General features: G+C 48.4%; 1 protein-coding gene across 7 annotated transcripts in view; it reads right to left on the bottom strand.

Moving 5' to 3' along the window:
• MTSS1 (MTSS I-BAR domain containing 1) overlaps positions 1–14,404 on the bottom strand; it is a 165,724-nt gene extending 151,320 nt beyond the window's left edge. For all 7 annotated transcript variants that reach the window (XM_060116310.1, XM_060116307.1, XM_060116312.1 and 4 more), the window contains exon 1: positions 13,795–14,404. In XM_060116310.1, coding sequence (XP_059972293.1) covers positions 13,795–13,866 — 72 coding nt within the window. In that variant the 5' untranslated portion in view covers positions 13,867–14,404. The remainder of the gene's footprint in view (positions 1–13,794) is intronic.
• Positions 14,405–16,603: the final 2,199 nt, after the last annotated feature.

The raw sequence follows: 16,603 nt of genomic DNA on the forward strand, positions 1-16,603 counted from the left end.
GTTCAGTAGGAGCCCAGACAAAGTAAAGTGGAGACCAGGGGCTCCAAACACATAAGCCCCGATTACAACCGCAAAGGCCCTGGACAAGCTGTAATGTCGACCTAGGAATGGTCAAGATTGTCAACCATGTGAAAAAGAAAACACAAAACAAAGAAAAGCTCTTTGTGCAAAAAACGTCTGATAGAAATGCACGGGAAATGTTCAGTCACCATCATTAGCGGTGTGATTATGGATAATTCTGTTAAGTCTTCAGGTTTCCTGTGGATACGAGAACTGATCTGCTTCTTCCAGGACATCGGAGAGCCTGTCTGGAGCATCTGTATAGGCTGCTACCACCAGCCCTGCCACCGGGTCCCTCCCCAGGGTGGGTGTGAGGAACACAGTCCATATCATCCCTCTCCTTCTTCTTCTAGGGACACCCCTTAGTGACCTCAGGCTTCAGGGAAACGAAAAGCAAAGCTTCAAGAGGAAGTTTCTGACCAAAGCAGGAGTGCCTCTGGACTCCATGCTTCTTGAAGCACAAGGCAGGAATCTGCAGCTTCCAGAAGTGGGTGCCTGTCACAGCTTCGTCCCCAAAGCCATCCTCCCCACCCCATCCTACAAGATGAAGGGCTCCCAAGATCCTCTGATGAAAGGCGCTGCGTAAGCCCATCCATCATAAAAACCATTCCTGGGCTTTTATTTTCTGATTGGGGCTTGCCTAATCCACTAATTATCCCTGTCCATCAAGTGGATAGCAGCCACTCAGATAATCAGTGGTTGCCTCCTTGCACGCCCACCCTCACCCACCTACTCAAGCTCACCAGCAATAAATATGCCTGTGAAAAGGACCTTACAGCTCTGTGCACACTTCATGGGCACTGCCACCTTCCACGAAACAGATTTCCCCTTCCACTGAACTCCACAAACCCCAAATCCCAGCCGGGCTATCAGGAATGACACCCGGGTGGGTACCACGAAAAAGGGCTGTGCTTGTTATTTCTATAGCCATTGCCCTTTTTTAGTGTCTTTCACGGAATGTCCTTCTCTTTGCCTGGATAGAGGGCCCTGATGGGCAGTCTAATCCAGTGTCTAAAAGGATCAGTGTGGTCTAGTGGGTTGAGTCAGGCTGCCCAACTTCAGATCTCCCCACTGGGGACCTAAGTGACTCAGTTATCCATTGCTGCTCTGTCTTCATCTGTAAATGATACCCCCGGTAGTTCCCACCTCAAAGGATGGTAACGAGAGTAAGTGAAAGAATACGAGGGCATAAAAAAATGACTAGCACTTAGAAACTTAGAACTCCAGAAATGCCAGCAACTGCTATTTTAATGAGTCAACATACAAGGCCAGCCACCCGGACTCGGACATTTAATGAGCACCTACTATGCACAGGCACCGGGGGGGGGCGGGGGGGATGGTTAAAACGGTCCAGAGTGTTGAGGAATGCTGCTGTGTAAGCCACCAAAGCCACCAAAGCCTTCGGAGGTCGCCACACTTCAGACATAAAGCACTGGAAGGTGGGGTTGGTGCAAATTTCTGGAGGGGGGTGATTCCTCACCGAGGTCTTAAAGGACAAAAGGGAATTTTCTGGGCCAAGAGGAAGGAAAGAAAGGACAGGAGGAAGCATTCCCTGCAGAAGAAAGAGAATTAGCAAAGGACGGGAAGTATAGAAGACTATGCTACATTCAGACATGAGTCATTCTGTTCACCTGGAACACATCCCGGGAAGGTGTGATCTGGGGGGCGGGGATGGGGTGGGAAGAGCAGGGAGATCCTTCCTACTCACTTCATGAGCTGCAGAGGAGGCTCTTGGTGGCTCAGGGTGGCCCAAGAGCCACCCCCACTTCTACTTACTCATGGTACACTCCCAGCATGACCTCCCAGAGACTCACCACCGGGGAATGTCTGCTAAACCTGCAGATGCCTGAGCCCCGCCCCAGATCTGCACAATCAGAATCTCTGGGGGTAGGGCCCAGGGGTCTGCACTTAACACATTCCCAGGGGACACTCATGCTCTGATGGCTAAAATCACATGCAGATTTGAGAATTATTGCTCTAGATAAGATGCCACATCCCACCGAAGTCTTGGATGCTGTGGTCTCAGCAATTTCTCAGTCCTGATGTTCAGACCTTGCTTCTTCAGAAGTAATCCCTGATGATAAGCACTTGCACATGGGAATGTGAACTCATACACATTTTCTGAAAGGCATTTGGCAATGGGTTTCAAGAGCCATGAAAGTATGTACCTTTGACCCAGGATAAATCCTTCTGGGGAAACCACCAGTGTAAATCAATGTGTAGCTACAAGGAGGATATATTAACTGGAGTGCTGCTTATAATTAGTGAAAAGCTGGACATAGCCTAATCACAAATCAGTATGTAACTGGTCCCACCTCAGGGCCTTTGCACATGCTCGTTGCTTGCCTGGAACATTCATTATTTCTCTAATACCCACATACTTCATAAGCTGTTGCTCAAATGTCACCTTCTCTGTGAAGCCTTCCTCATTTAAAAACTGCCACACTGGGCCTGCTTTATTTTTTCCCATTGCACATATCCTTCTAAAATATAACACAATTGACTTATTCAGTTTGTCTGTCCCAGACCCCCCACCCCCTCTCCACTAGAATGTAAGTTCCAAGAGGGCAGAGATCTGTGTCCATTTTATTTACTGCTGTATCCCCAGCACTTAACACAGAACCTGGCACATGGCAGGTCCTCAAATGTGTGTCAACTAAATGAATTAACTACAAACAAACAAAACAATGGACCACCACACAGCCATTAAAACTGACCTGGCTTCTAATTACATGCACAGAAAGTACAAGTGAAAAGCTAAGTGGAAAAAGAAACTTCTGGCAGGGCACAGGCCACAAGAGCCTTCATCTAAAACGTGCGTCCATAACCCACTTTGTAATCAAGTGGTTATGGGTGACTTTTATTTTTTACTTACCTGAGGTTTTAGTTTTCCTTTCATTAACTTTCTATTACTTGCATAATCTTGGAGAAGTAATCCCTCATGAAATGCTCTCAAAACATTTGCTAATGCTTTACGCTAAATGTAGAGGAAAGCTCTCTTCTTGGTGATTTAATTAGGGTGTCCCTAATTAAGGCCAGCACAACATCAAAGAGGCCAGGTTCCAGGGGATCCTTGCTTCAGGTCTACTCCCGGTTGCAAGACAACCCCCGTCTCCCAGCAGCAGCTCAGAGCCTCCCAGTGCCCGGACGCCAAGGGCCAGGCCATCAGCTAGCTACTCCTGGCCCTGCTCCCCACTACTTGCTTCCTATTGGGGTGCTTCATCCAATTAGCCAGGCCCCAGATCACATCCTGCTGGAGAGCTGGCTTTGAAGGTTCAGTAAACAATCACTTCAAAACAAAGAGGGACCATTAAACCAAACTCAAAGACTTCCTTAATGGCCTCCTGCTCAGCTGCCGGCAGGGCTGGGGCAAGCCGGGCCTCAGAAGCCAAACTGAGGTCTCCCTGTGAACTAATCTCGAAGCCTTTCCAGCCTCTACTGCACACAGCCCCCTCTCCTGAGGTGCAATCGTGTGGGTTGCAGAGCCATTACCGGGGCGACCCTGACAGAGGGGGTTTCTCCAGCAAAACAAACATGTGTCATGTGGTTGTCACCTCAGACCCTTGGGAACCACACCCCGCCTGCCCCCCACATACTGTCCTCTGCTGACGAATCAGCGGCCCCCGGCTGAGTCCACCGCCCAACAACTTAATGTTGTTGGTTGGTCCAACTCCTCTTGAAATAAAGGGAGGCCTCCTGAGCCTCCTGAAGCAGCTCAGAGGACAGCCTAGATTTTTCTTGCTTTTTCTGGTTCATCCTGAGTCCTTTAAGCTATAGGTAGAATAATCTTCAAAGCAATTGATAACATACACCCATTATGGAATCTGAAAAGGAAATCCTAAAATGCTGTGAGAGACAGGTCAGCACCGTGGATTAAGGGTACAGACTCTGGAGCCAGACTACCTGGGCTCAGCTCCCAGTTGTACCTCTTGATAGTTGTAAGATGGGGGCAAATGGCTTAACCGTTCTGCACCTCAGTTTCCCCATCTGTAAAATGGGAATTATAGCAGTAATTCCCTCACTGTTAGATGGACTAGTATTGAATAACTACTTCATTGGGTTGTTGGGAGGATTAAGAGTCTTTGTAAAGCACTAGAATAGTGCCTGGTTGTACCATAAAAATGCTTGTTAAACAAGTAAAATAAAACTCAGGTCTCAGCTTGGGTATCAAAAGCCTCCCCCTGATTCTGTCTTCCTACTCCAAATGAGAATCAGAGGCCTTCCCCGGGCCCCCCTCAAAATCTTGTGCTGACATCTATCATGGCACAGATCACACGGATTTCTAGTTACTTGTCTGTTCCTCCCCTAGACTAAACAATTTTCGGGCAAGGTCATAGGTGTATCTCTACCCGCCAGCAGTGCCTGGCACAGAGCAGTCATCATATTTGTTGAGTATGTATACTGTGTTCTCTCAAATTATTTACATGCTGAAAGCTGAAAAGCATTTCACTCTTGTCTTTATTGCATTATCAAAGCGAAGATATAGGTTTCTTATATTTTCTGAAACATCTGAGTGCCGCTGTCAGCAGGGTACTCTGCTGGAAATTACTAGGGTGGCTCAGATAGATACATAAGAGAGTTTTATTCGGCATTCATTTTGTGCTAAGCCCTTAACATATATTTTCTCTTTTAATCCTCCACAACTTTAATAGGAGAGTATTACTCTACCCATTTTACAGGTAAGAAAATGAAGTGTCAAGGAACAAGAGTAACTTGCCTAGAGTAATAGAGCTAGGAAGTAGCAGAGCCAGGCTTCAAAGCCCAAGGGCACCCACTTCAGGGAGAACGTAGTAAGTACTAGGTAGAATCAACATGAACTTGGAAAAATGCCCAAGGGCATCTGACCTGGTGGGCGGAGGAGGGTCCAGAAATGAGGTAACTTTCTGGTGAGGCCTTGAAGGATGAGAAAGATTTCGATAATGCCGAAGACGGCAGCGAAGCTCTTCCAAGAGGGACAAACAGCAAGAAAGAGGAGCACAGGATGTGTTCAAAGAAGCCAGGGGATCCAGGCGGGGAGACACTGGGCACAGAGCAGGTCACTCTGCTGGGCCAAGTCACAGGTGGCCCCCAAGGCCTGGCTAAGACAGGTGGGCCATAGTCAGCAAGTAGGCAGGTAGGAAGAACCCAAATATGGCCAAGTCTTGGGAAGGAACGGAAGCCAGTACGAAGCTGCTGCTAAAAGGCAGACTAGAGGCAAATGAGGCACTTCTGTGGTAGTCACTCCAGAAAAAGAAGGGGTCACTCAAACAAGGCGAACAGAAGAAGATGGCCCTTATGAAGCAACTCAGTCTCCCCTTACACTGGTGTAAACATCTCTAAAAGGTTTGTTTTTTTTTTTTTAATGCATTAAATTAAAGGCCCTGAGGACCTCAGCCAGGCACCCAGCCCTTCCCTGCCTTTATATACAGACAGAGGGTTTGCAAATAGAGAAATGCCAATAGGCCCTGCTGAGCCAGATGAGGTTATAATAAACTCAGGAGTTATTTACTTAGCAAGAAAAAAAAAAAAACCTCAACTTCTCCATTTCCTGCAACTTCGCTGCAAGCTCTAAATACAGCTCAGTAAAGGGTGGGGTCATGTTTGCCCTAAGAAGTGGTGGAGATAATTACTGATTTCAAAACTTCAGAATACTTCATTCCCAAATCTGCAAGACAGAAAACAGCAGCAGCTAACATCTGAGTGCATGTATGCCAGGCACTGTGTGAAACCCTTTACAAGTACGATCTCATTTCAGAATCCCCCCCAACAACCCTATAAGATGGGTGGGTACTTTATGAGACCCATTTTACAGAAAAGGAAAGTGAGGCTCAGAGAGATGAAGAAATTTGCCCACAGGATTTAAAACCAGACCTCTCTGACTCCAAGCTCAGCCATAGCTCCAGGATTTCTACAGGAGGGGTTTAGGGGCAGTGATGTGGCCAGGAGGAAATAGAATGTGGGCAGGAAGCCGTGTTGCCAAGCAAGCACACTGTTTTTACTTGGGTGGTATGTTATAGATCTGCACTGTCCAATATGTAGCCACTAGTCACATATGACTATTTAAACTTAAACAAATTACAAGTAACTAAAATTTAAAAATCAGTTCCTCGGTTGCACTAGCCACACGTCAGGTGCTCAAAAGTCACATGTGGCTAGTGGCTAATGTATCTGACAATTTCCATGACTGAAGAAAATCATGCTGGACAGGACTCTTACAGATCAACCAAAAACAGCCAAGGATTCTAAAGATGCTTTTTCTGTTGTTATTTTCCAATTTGTTCACTTTAACGTTGTTTCACTATACATTTATTCTTATTTTTAGTAACTGTAGTAAAAACACATAAAATTTACCATCCTGAAGCCCAGTAGCGTTAAGCATATTCTCATTGCTGTGTGACCATGTAAAGATGCTTTTTCTCAGACTTAGGCTAGATTGAGAAAACACGTTGAGGGTGCTTAAACTGTGCATAGCTGGGGGTGCTTTTAAAAATCCTAATGTCCAGGATGTACTCCAGAAGCACTGAATCAGACCCTCTGAGGAATTAGGGTCCAGGCCTCAGTGTCTTATGGCTCCCAGGGAATCCAATGCGCTCATCCCTGTGACCATGCCCATTTCTACCAAAATGGGCACACCTGCCCAGAACTGCCTCTTCCTCCTCCAGCCAGAGCCCCTCCTCCGGGACTCTGGAGACCCCTGTCTGTGGGAGGTCACAGGGAAGGGAGGCCCAGGCAACACCTGCCATCCACCAAACCCATCATCCACCTCCAGGATTCGGGAGGCGGCTGGTGCTGACCAAGCTAATACTTTCACTGCTGTCCAAATTCTTCGAGGGGAAGAAAGTAAATAAAAAGACACACATCTCAAAAGGCACCCCATTGTTTTTTTTTTCCACCCAATTAAACTAGACAGGAAAAGAAAAACCACTTAGAAACTATGACCAAGGTCATATATGCCAAGAAATCAGCACAGAAAGGAGGTTTTTTTGGCAATTCCATCAACTTCCCCTAACACGGTCTTGCAATGGCTCGATCGACTCAACCCAACTCGAGGGTGACCGGGAAATAATTAAATACGGAAAGCCCTTTTACAAGAGTGTTCCAGGGCTGGACACAAAATGAGTTCAAGGCAAGGAGTTCTCTTTGAGGAGTCACTGAACTCCGGGTGAACTTATTTAATTCATATAATTAGGGAGACCGATGGGCAAAGTCACCCAACCTTAGGGACCAATGGGCTCCCCAGACACCTAAAGGCAGCCCTCTGGCCAGTCACGGAGAAGACTGCAGGTGCTTTGTATGGTGACAAAGACAGAAGCCAAGGATGGAGGTGACTTTCCTCTCTGCGCACCCAGGGGAAGGAGAGGAGAGGGGAAAGGCAGGTTGTCTGTCAGAGAAGACTGGTAAGTGGGAGAAGGAAGGAAGCCACAATATGTCGATACATCACAAATTAAACCATTTCCACAAAAGTGACAGCCAGATGGGAGCCGTGCACCACCCCCACCCCCAGAGTTCTCCCAGCATCTCAGCTCAGGCTCACACCTCCAGGCTGCAGGCACAGAGATGTGACCTTGATTCCTTCCTTGGGCCTCCTGCAAGACTCACTCAGGCAAGGGAAATGCTGTGAAAATAAATCCACAGCCCCCTCTCTACCTTAGGCATGCTCTAAAGAGCTCCAGCTTTAAGGTCAAATAAACCAAGGTCTGAATGCCAGCCCACCTCACCATGGCATTAAACAAATTACCGACTCTCTCCAAGCCTCAGTGTTCTCATCTGTAAAGTGGGGATGATAGTGAGGGTGACGGGAAATCCTGGCACACAATAGATTCTCACCGAGTCCCTTGCTGCCCCCTGTTCACTACATGCAATGATTACAGAGCACCTATCATGGACCAGGTGGCACCAAGAGCATCTTAAATTGGGACGCGGCAGACGACACAGCCCCATGCCAAGGTCTTCCCTAGGCGAAGAGGTGGGAAACATTAATAACGGGTGGGCTGCTCTGGAATCTACGCCAGGTGGATTTTGGTTTTGCTTTTGGAGGGGGGCTGTATATGCACATGTGTATATGTGTATGTGTGTGTCGTGTGTGCACACGCGTGCGCGACACACACTCAGATGCAACCTTCTGCAGTCTCCAGCTCATTCGAGGGAGAACTTTGGCAGTCAAATACAATGGGCTTCCTCAATGCTCATCCAATTAATTTCTTCCATTTGTCTCTCTGGTTTGCTACTTAATAAGGCCAAATCGGCAGTGCAATCTTCAAATCTGAGTTAAATGGCTTCAGGCATCAGTCAGTTCCCTTTCAGGAGTCCCAAATGCGTACTGTCTGCTGTCCTAGGCAGCTGAATCTGTCCTTTGGCTTTTTTTTTTGGTTCAGGGAGAGGTATTTCTTTGTTTTTGCAAAGGTGTGGGTTTTGCAAAGATGTGGGTTTTAAGGGAAAGTGTCCTTAAGGCAGTTCCAAGAAGTAATGTCAAACTCAAAATGATCTCATTTTTCCATACCCGATCTGAACATCTAAATGGGCTTGCTACAGAAGGAATCTGGCCAGCTCTCGACCGTCCCTAGGAAGATGGAAAAAGCCTAGATGAAAATTATAGGTAAGGCACCTAATGGATCAATAGCTTCAACCTTTTCACCCTCCAAGCATTTTAACAACCTCGAGTGAGCTGGCCAAATTGATGGTCATTGTTTTCAATTTTTCCTTTTCCCTCCCTCAAGAGGCAAAAGAGTTCAAAGGCCAAGAGGTCAGCAGCAGAGTGTGGGTGGGACATACTTGTACTAAAAAATTGTTCACTGTTTCTCTGAAATTCAAATTTAACTGGGAATCCTGTATCTTGACTTGCTGCTATCAAGCTCGGTGCTTGCAATGTCACTGATGCTCAATCAGTACTGTAGGATTATGAGTTCACGTTACTCTCATAAAGAACTAAGTGATAGCTGAACCGGGCAAAATTCAAACTCAGCCTACCTTCCATGCAAACCGTGACTAAGAATGACCTTCTCTCTCCATCTGGGGCATTACCAACTAGGATCTCGGAACGTAAACGTTCACAGCATCGAACAAGTTCTAAACAATTTGGTTAAATATGACGTACAAGGGATTTTCCCCACAGACACACTCAAGCCAAGACCAAAAAAAATGACTTCTTCCCAAACCTCGACAAGATTTGCACCTAAAAGCCCGGAAAGATTGAGCTACAGAGAATAGGCCCTAAATCTCTCAACAGGCACCATTCTGGGCAGTTCCCTGCCGCTGGTTTTATGACATCTTCACTTCTCCTTCTTCTCCCACAGGCCTAAACTGAGGAAGCTGTAAAAGCCTGGACAAACACAGCCATTTGCTAAGAGAAAAGGCAACATGGGGCCCATCTGTACTTTACAAGGGCTTTGCTTGTCTACCTTTGTGTGTCACCGTTTACAGAGCAGCCCGCCTCCCTCAGAGCACCTGGCCACCAGCGGAGGCCTTGGCTGGGTTTTCACTATCTTCCTAGAGAAAACATTTTTTTTTTTTTTTTTTAAAGTCAAAAGGAAGGCTTGCAGGGGCTGACGGATGTCCCTCCCCAGGCTGGACTACCAGCCCTTCCTTCATGACCGCCATATTGAATTAAACGGGACAAGCAACTCTCCAAGGGCAGCCCTTGTGGATCTTTGGTTCCTCACAGCCCAGCAAAAGGCCTTCCACACGGCAGGCCCTCAATAAACACCGAGGAAGTGAACCTCTTGTCTGACAGACACCCCAAAGCCAAAGCAAAACAGTAGAAGTGAAAAACAACCCTGAAATCATTATCCAGTGCTGGATCCACTGCCCACATTCTTGATCTTGTGATAAGTAAGGAAAAATATCATGACATGTCTTTGAACCACAAAAGATTTCCATGGAATTCAAGAAGTCCCTTAAGCAGGTCTAATTTTAGGTAGAACTTAGGAGAGAGGATACTGGTGGCAAACAGAGGTGGGGGGCAGTGGAGGAAAACTGAACAAGGCCCCTATTCTGCTCGGCACAGGTGCTGGTAACAGGACACCCCTGCCTAAAGTGAGACGTGGGGTGGAGAATTCAAGGTGTGCTTGGGTATTTTTTTTCACCCCCAGTCACATTATACAACCCCGAACACACTCTCCAACCCAGTACAAAGTTCTCCCTGCATCAGGCCCAGTGCAGCTCCTGACATGCTGGTTCTTGAGCAACCAGGCTGAGGAAAATATTTGATTTTAGCGTCCAACTTTTTTTTTTTCTTTTAACTAAGTTAGTTATTAAAAGAAGACAGACATCTACAGGCTGAGCTGCCCTCAAGTTTGGACAGGGTCTCCTGGTCTTAAAAGCTCTCCAAACATCACTGAATTCTACATGCTGGTTCAATTACTTAACTAAAAAAATTTAAAACTGCAAATATCAAATCAGCATGCTGTACACCTGAAACTAATGTTATATATTAATTACAGCTCAAGTTTTAAAAAAGAAAACGTAACAGCACAGATCTGCTGTTTGAAGCATTAGCCTGTCTTTCCCGGGACTTGGAGAGACATTCCAAAAAGATGCCAGGATCTCCTTAATGCAGTCAACAGTGTTTAAACATCAGAAGTCAGTCATCTGGCTTTCCACAGTCACTTCCAAGCTACTGTCCCCTAGACAAACTGGCGATGGGCCCTTGCCTCCAGCCGCATGAATGCCTATCTCCCCTTCCCTTTGGGACCAGCTCACTCCAGACAACCTGATTTATGTGGGTGGCGGAACGGCAGCCAGTAAGCGATTTTGCACACCACCATTCACTACTGCCCACCAGAGTAGGATGGAAGAAAGGAAAAAACCACAGGGTTTCCCCTCATCAAGGAATCAATAAGTTATTTAACAGCTGCTGCAGGATCCCAATGGAAGAAAAGTGAGGGTTTCTTCACTGCACCCGACCCCCTGAAAAGGATAAAACACACACCCTGACAGCCCAGGACTTAGCCAGATGAAAGATCGTTAGAAGAATGCACAAAGAATCCTCTCCAGCTTTTCCATGTCTTGAGGTTCTCTGGTTTGGGAAGATGGATGGTGCTAGGCCTTAAAATTACTCCATTTTTTGTTTTCTTTTTTTTTTTTTTTTTTTTTCCTCCAGAGAGGAAACTGACTCCCTTCCTGTGCTGCTGTACATTTTGGAGAATCAAATGCTACTTTAAAAAAAAAAAAGTTTTCCTTACCCTTCCCCACCCCCGACTCCAACAACACTTCTGAGCAAATAAGCTAAAAGTGTTCTCAAGATAGCATTCCAAATGGGTTTCCAACATTTACATGTGTCCTTCATAGCAAACAGAAAGGGAACCAAAGGCGTCATAAACCTATCATGGGAGTTCAAGGAAGTGAAAAGGAGGATAAGCAGGTCCTTAGAAAGACAGCCCATTTCAGATATTAAAAATTGACTTTTGTTGCTGGTAACTCCAGGCATAAGCATACTATACACTGCTTATCCTATATGCCCAAATTTTAAAATTCCCTTTTAAAATGTCACTGCCATCTACTCCATGAAGAAGGCTTTTAAAAAGAAAACGCCACAAAAACACTGTCTTAGGCATAAACAATCTTGGAAATTAGACACCCCCCCATCTTTTTCCTTCTTATCTCTCTGTTCCCCAAAAGCCTGAAATTCTGCAGACCCCAAGGCATGTTTTCATCTTCCACTCCACTTCGCTTTTAAAATCTTTGACTGCCAAAACAAAATAAACCTTTAAAATAAATGTCTTCCCAACAGGATGTTGAACAAACCCAACTCAATTCAAAGGGAAAGAACTCGGGAACCACAACTATAGATCCAGCACTAAAAGGGCATTAAATAAGTATTTTTAACTGGAATCTTGGGGAGGGAGAAGCATGCCACCTTAGCACCCACAAATCCCCCAGGCAGAAAGCGCTGCAGGACAGTCCCGGGATGGCAGGTAGAAAGCCTTAGGGCCTACCTTCAAGTGAGTTACTTTCTGAAGGCCTTTGGGTTCAAACCTGTAAATTGGAAGAACTGAGCCTAGATTCTGGATTAAGGAACAAAGAGTGAGGAAAAAACTCCAGATGTGAACACTCTGGGACTGCAGTGGGCCGATGGGTTAGGTCACTGGAAACATCCATTTCTCCCCTCCAAAAAAACACAAGCAGCACTCCCAACCCACCTCGAATTCTCCCCCTGGTGATAATACACGTGTGCCTCAAACCACATCCTGTTTGATTATAAAGCCTATAGAATTTCAGTTAACAAGAAATAGCCCAGAGTCTACAGAGGGAACACCAAGCTTTGCCTCAAAAGAGCACTTCAATTATTCAATGTGGATTGGGGGCAAAGGAATGAAAGGGCTGTCTTTGAACAGGGAATAATCCATCTAATTCCAAGGGGTTGGATTAGAGGCATTCCTGGGCAAGCAGGGTCCCGCTGAGGATAAGGCTACACGAATGTCAATTTCTGGCAAAAGGCACAGGCTCTGGATAAGGATTTCAAAATGGACAAGACCAGGACGGAGGCACCTTGGAAAAAGTTCCCCCCGGGTGAGGTGGCAGTTGGTTCTAAGAGGGGGAAACAGGCCATGACAGCTGAGCATTCCTTCCCAAAGTCCATCTCCGAGGCCGAACCCTCTCCAGACCTTACACTTCAACAGACAAAAGCTCCTGCAGGCGCCGAGGCAGCGGCTGAAGAGGGGCTGTCCACACCCACTCGCTGCACAGCTTTCCAAACCTGCCCACTCGTTTTGGAAGCCGAGCTTTCAATTAAACACCACCTCCCCGGATCTGCTGAGGCAAACTGGGGCTGGGCTACAGCCAAGGAGAAGCTCCCTAAATACACATGAAAAAAAATCCCCCCACCGCCCCCAATTCCCACCTCCAGCCAGCTCGCTCGTATACATTTCCTTCGGATTAGTAACACAGGGCCCTGGTCTATCTCTGTGCACAGAAAATCCACATCCAAGGATCAGGTTATCCCCAGTCCCACCCTTCGCAGGAAAACGCCAGGGTGTTGTTCCCCGCCCCCATCACACACGCGCGCGCCCGCGCGCGGTCAGACACGCACACTGAGTCTCCACAATCCTTCCAAGAGAAAACCTGGAGTCTGTTTGTGTTGGGTGGCTAGGGGATACAGTTGTTTAAGGTGCCCCAGTCTGGACCTCAGGCTGGGAGCCTCAGCCAGGGGAAGTGGGGTCCCCACAAAACTGCTCTGGGAACTTCTTCTCCGCGCCCCGGGGGAGGGCCGAGGGGAGGCACGCACTCCTTCGCCAGCTTTGGAAGAGCCTAATTAATACCTAATTTGCTCAGATCTCGCCCAGGTGGACCTGAAAGCCAACAAGGGAGAGGAAGGTCCCTCCCAGTCTCTCGGGCTGGGGGGCTCCTTCCCACGGCTGGGAAGGAGCCCCCCCGCGCTGTACCCCAGGGAATCAGGTGTCCGCCCAGGCATCCAGCCTCCGCGGGTCGCGGACACTCCGTCCAGCGACAGACAATGGAAAACTTGGAGCCGGGGCCCTGGGCCCCAGGGAAACGAGACGGTGCCGTCCCCTGGGACAATGAGCGGGGAGAGGTCAGGAGGCATCATATACCCCCAGAAAAGCCGCCCGCCCGGTGACCCAGCAGAGCCCGGAGCGGCGCCCCGGTGAGCAGGTGACACCCGGGCCGGAGCGCTGCCGCAGGTGGCCGGAGGCCACAGCGCAGGCAAGGGCCGGGCGGCTGGCCCAGGGCGGAGGCGAAGCCCCGCGGCGAGGTCAGTGCGCGGCGGCCTCCGCCGCAGCCGCGCCCCCAGCGTCCTACCTTCATGTCGCTGATGATGGTCTGGAAGAGGCCTCCGAGCGCGCTGCATTCCTTCTCAATCACAGCCTCCATTTTCCCGGCGTCGTCAGGGACAGGACACACACTCGGGGCTGCCTGGACTATGCGCGGGGCCGGGGATCGCTCACCCCGGGAGGAATTTCAGCCTCCGAGGGACCCACCGCCGACTCGCAGCCTCTTCTCCAAAGAGGACGAAATGCCCGAGAATCGACTGTTCTCTGCCCAAAATAAGAATAATAATTTAAAAAGCCAAACCGCTCTGTAGGGCGCCTACATGCAGCACTCAGCTCCTGGCCTTAAAAATGCCCGGAGAAGACTGACAATCAGGCCACCACTGGTGCCGACGACAGAAACGGCAAAGCCCATCTTGAAGCAGAGAAAACCACCCGCTGACCCAGGGCCAGCGCCATTTAAAAATGCAAGATTTTCTAATTTAATAAATGTTTTTGAAATTAAACAAACAAACAAAAAAATCGCCTAACAGCAGAGCGGGTCTGCTCGCGGAGCCCGGATCTGTTGCTCGCAGCCGCGGCCGCCGCCTCCTTTTCAGTCCTGCGCGCCCGGCCCCGGCGCTCGCTCCTGCTCGGCTCCCGGGGACGTTCGCGGGGGCGCACGCGCGCTCGCGGCCGTGCGTCCGCCGCGGAGGCACGGGGAGGGCGCGCGCCCGGGGCCGTGCGTCCGCCGCACGCGGGCGGGGCAGAGAGCGCGTGCCCGCGAGGCGCGTGGGGCGCCGGCTGCAGAGAGGAGCAGGCAGGCGCGCGGGCGGTGCGGGGAGGATCCAAACCCCGCGCGAGCCTCCTCCGCGAGCACCACCCCCATCCCTTGGCCGCGGGTCGCTGAGCCGAGAGGGCGTGTCAGCACGCGGCTAGGCAAGCGCCCACCCCACAATGGCTGCGAGCGCCCAGCGCGGAGGGCGCAGCCGCCGACCCCCGGGACTTGCACGGTGGCACGCTTAGCGCAGTACCTCGCAACTAGGGAGCGCTCGGTAGGGCGGGAAAACTACCGCTGCTGCCGCTACTACTGCAGGCTTCTGAGAAGAGGCCCCTTCTCTGATAGCAGGACTGCAGCGCCGAGTCACGATTGCAAACAGCCAAATATGTAATTAAGGAGAGTTCGGCGACGTATCCCGCAGCGGGGTCCGAGTTCAATAAAGTTGCAGGATGCTGGGAAAGTGGATTGATTTTGCCATTGCGAAATAAATGGCATTAGAGCTTCCGTGTACTGTTCGTCAGTTTATGGAGATTGCTGGCTGCCCCTGACTTGGACGGTTGTTTTTCAGGCGCGCTGAGGGCATCGGGTGGTGGTGTCACTACAGAGAGCCCTGTTGGGAGGTTTAACCTGAAAATAGCACAAATGGGCCCAGGTTGATTTGGGGGCTGGTGGTTTATTTTCCCAGCTCCACCGCCTAACTGCACAGCCGGATCTCATTTAGATCAACGTCAAATAGGCAAGGAGGAGGGGAATCAAATGAGCAGCTTTTTAAAGACCTTAAAACATAAGCCCCCAACTCTGGGCTGTTCCCTTGGCCAGGTTCTGTGCTAGTCTCTCTTTATTCTGATGAGACTCGGAGGAGTGAGACCCAGTTCTCAAGAATTTTCCAGCCACTGGCTGCCTGGAACTAATCCAAATCCACCAGATAAAGTACAAGAAGCTGGTCCTGGTTTTACTTCTTGCTGCTAGACCACAAGAAGTGCTAATCTTCTCCCAAAGCTCATTGCGCTTATGTCCCAGACTCATCTTGAAACAACTTCCCAAACACAGGGTGCAGACGACTTAGCTTCACAGCATGTGGTTTTAGAACAAAAGAAAAAGCTTAGGTATTTAGGTGTCTGCAACCCAATAAATCCCTGGTACACTGCTACCACCGCCAAATCCAATGCAATCTAGAGCTGTTAAAACAAGTACAGACCAAGGAGCTATAGTGTACACTGTGATGCTGGCTTACTTTGACCCTTTAAAAAGGACATTGAAAAACCAGCACCTGTTTGGGGACCAGCTGACTCTTTGAAGCACAAAGCAGGACAAAGGGAAATAGCTGGGGGTAGTAACAAAAGAAACCATGTGCAAAAGGCTGTATAGACTTGTATCAGACTCCGTAATAGGAAAAGGTCTGGCTTTGAAAACTGCATGAACCAAAGAGATGCATGGAGGTAAACATCACAGCTGTGGAAGATTATTTTCCCCTGGGCCACTCTGCCCGACTCTTAACCACAACCCACCTCTCCATCCCTCTTCTCCAAATCATGAAGAGTGTTACTTCTGGAATTAACTGTTCTCTTGGGCAACCCTGCTGGTCATTTGGATGCATGTCTCATCTTCACCTTGCCAGTAACAGTGCTTGACACATAGTTTGCTCTTAATCGTCATTATGATTTTAATACTCTCGGTATTATAGTGATCAGGATCACTGCTTGTAGAGCCAAATGGCCTGGGTTCAAACCCCAGTTTAAAACCCACTAACGGTATGGCCCATACTAAGTGGGCCTCAGTTTCTTCATCTGTAAATGGGGATAAAGATAGCATCTACCTCATAGGGTTGTTGTGAGTTTTCCCTGCACTAATATATATAAAGCACTTATACCAGTTCCTGGCCTAGAGTAAAAAGCACTCAATAAATCTCATCAACAGAAATAGATTCATTGCAGCACGATTCACAATAGCCAAGATGTGGGAACAACCTAAATATCCATGGCAGATGAATGGATAAAGAAAAAGTGGCCTATACATACAATGATATATTAGCCTTAAAAAAGAAGGAAATCCTGTGGTATAGAACAACATGGATGAATCT

Source organism: Mesoplodon densirostris, chromosome 13, assembly GCF_025265405.1.
Source record: "Mesoplodon densirostris isolate mMesDen1 chromosome 13, mMesDen1 primary haplotype, whole genome shotgun sequence".
NCBI lineage: Eukaryota > Metazoa > Chordata > Mammalia > Artiodactyla > Ziphiidae > Mesoplodon > Mesoplodon densirostris.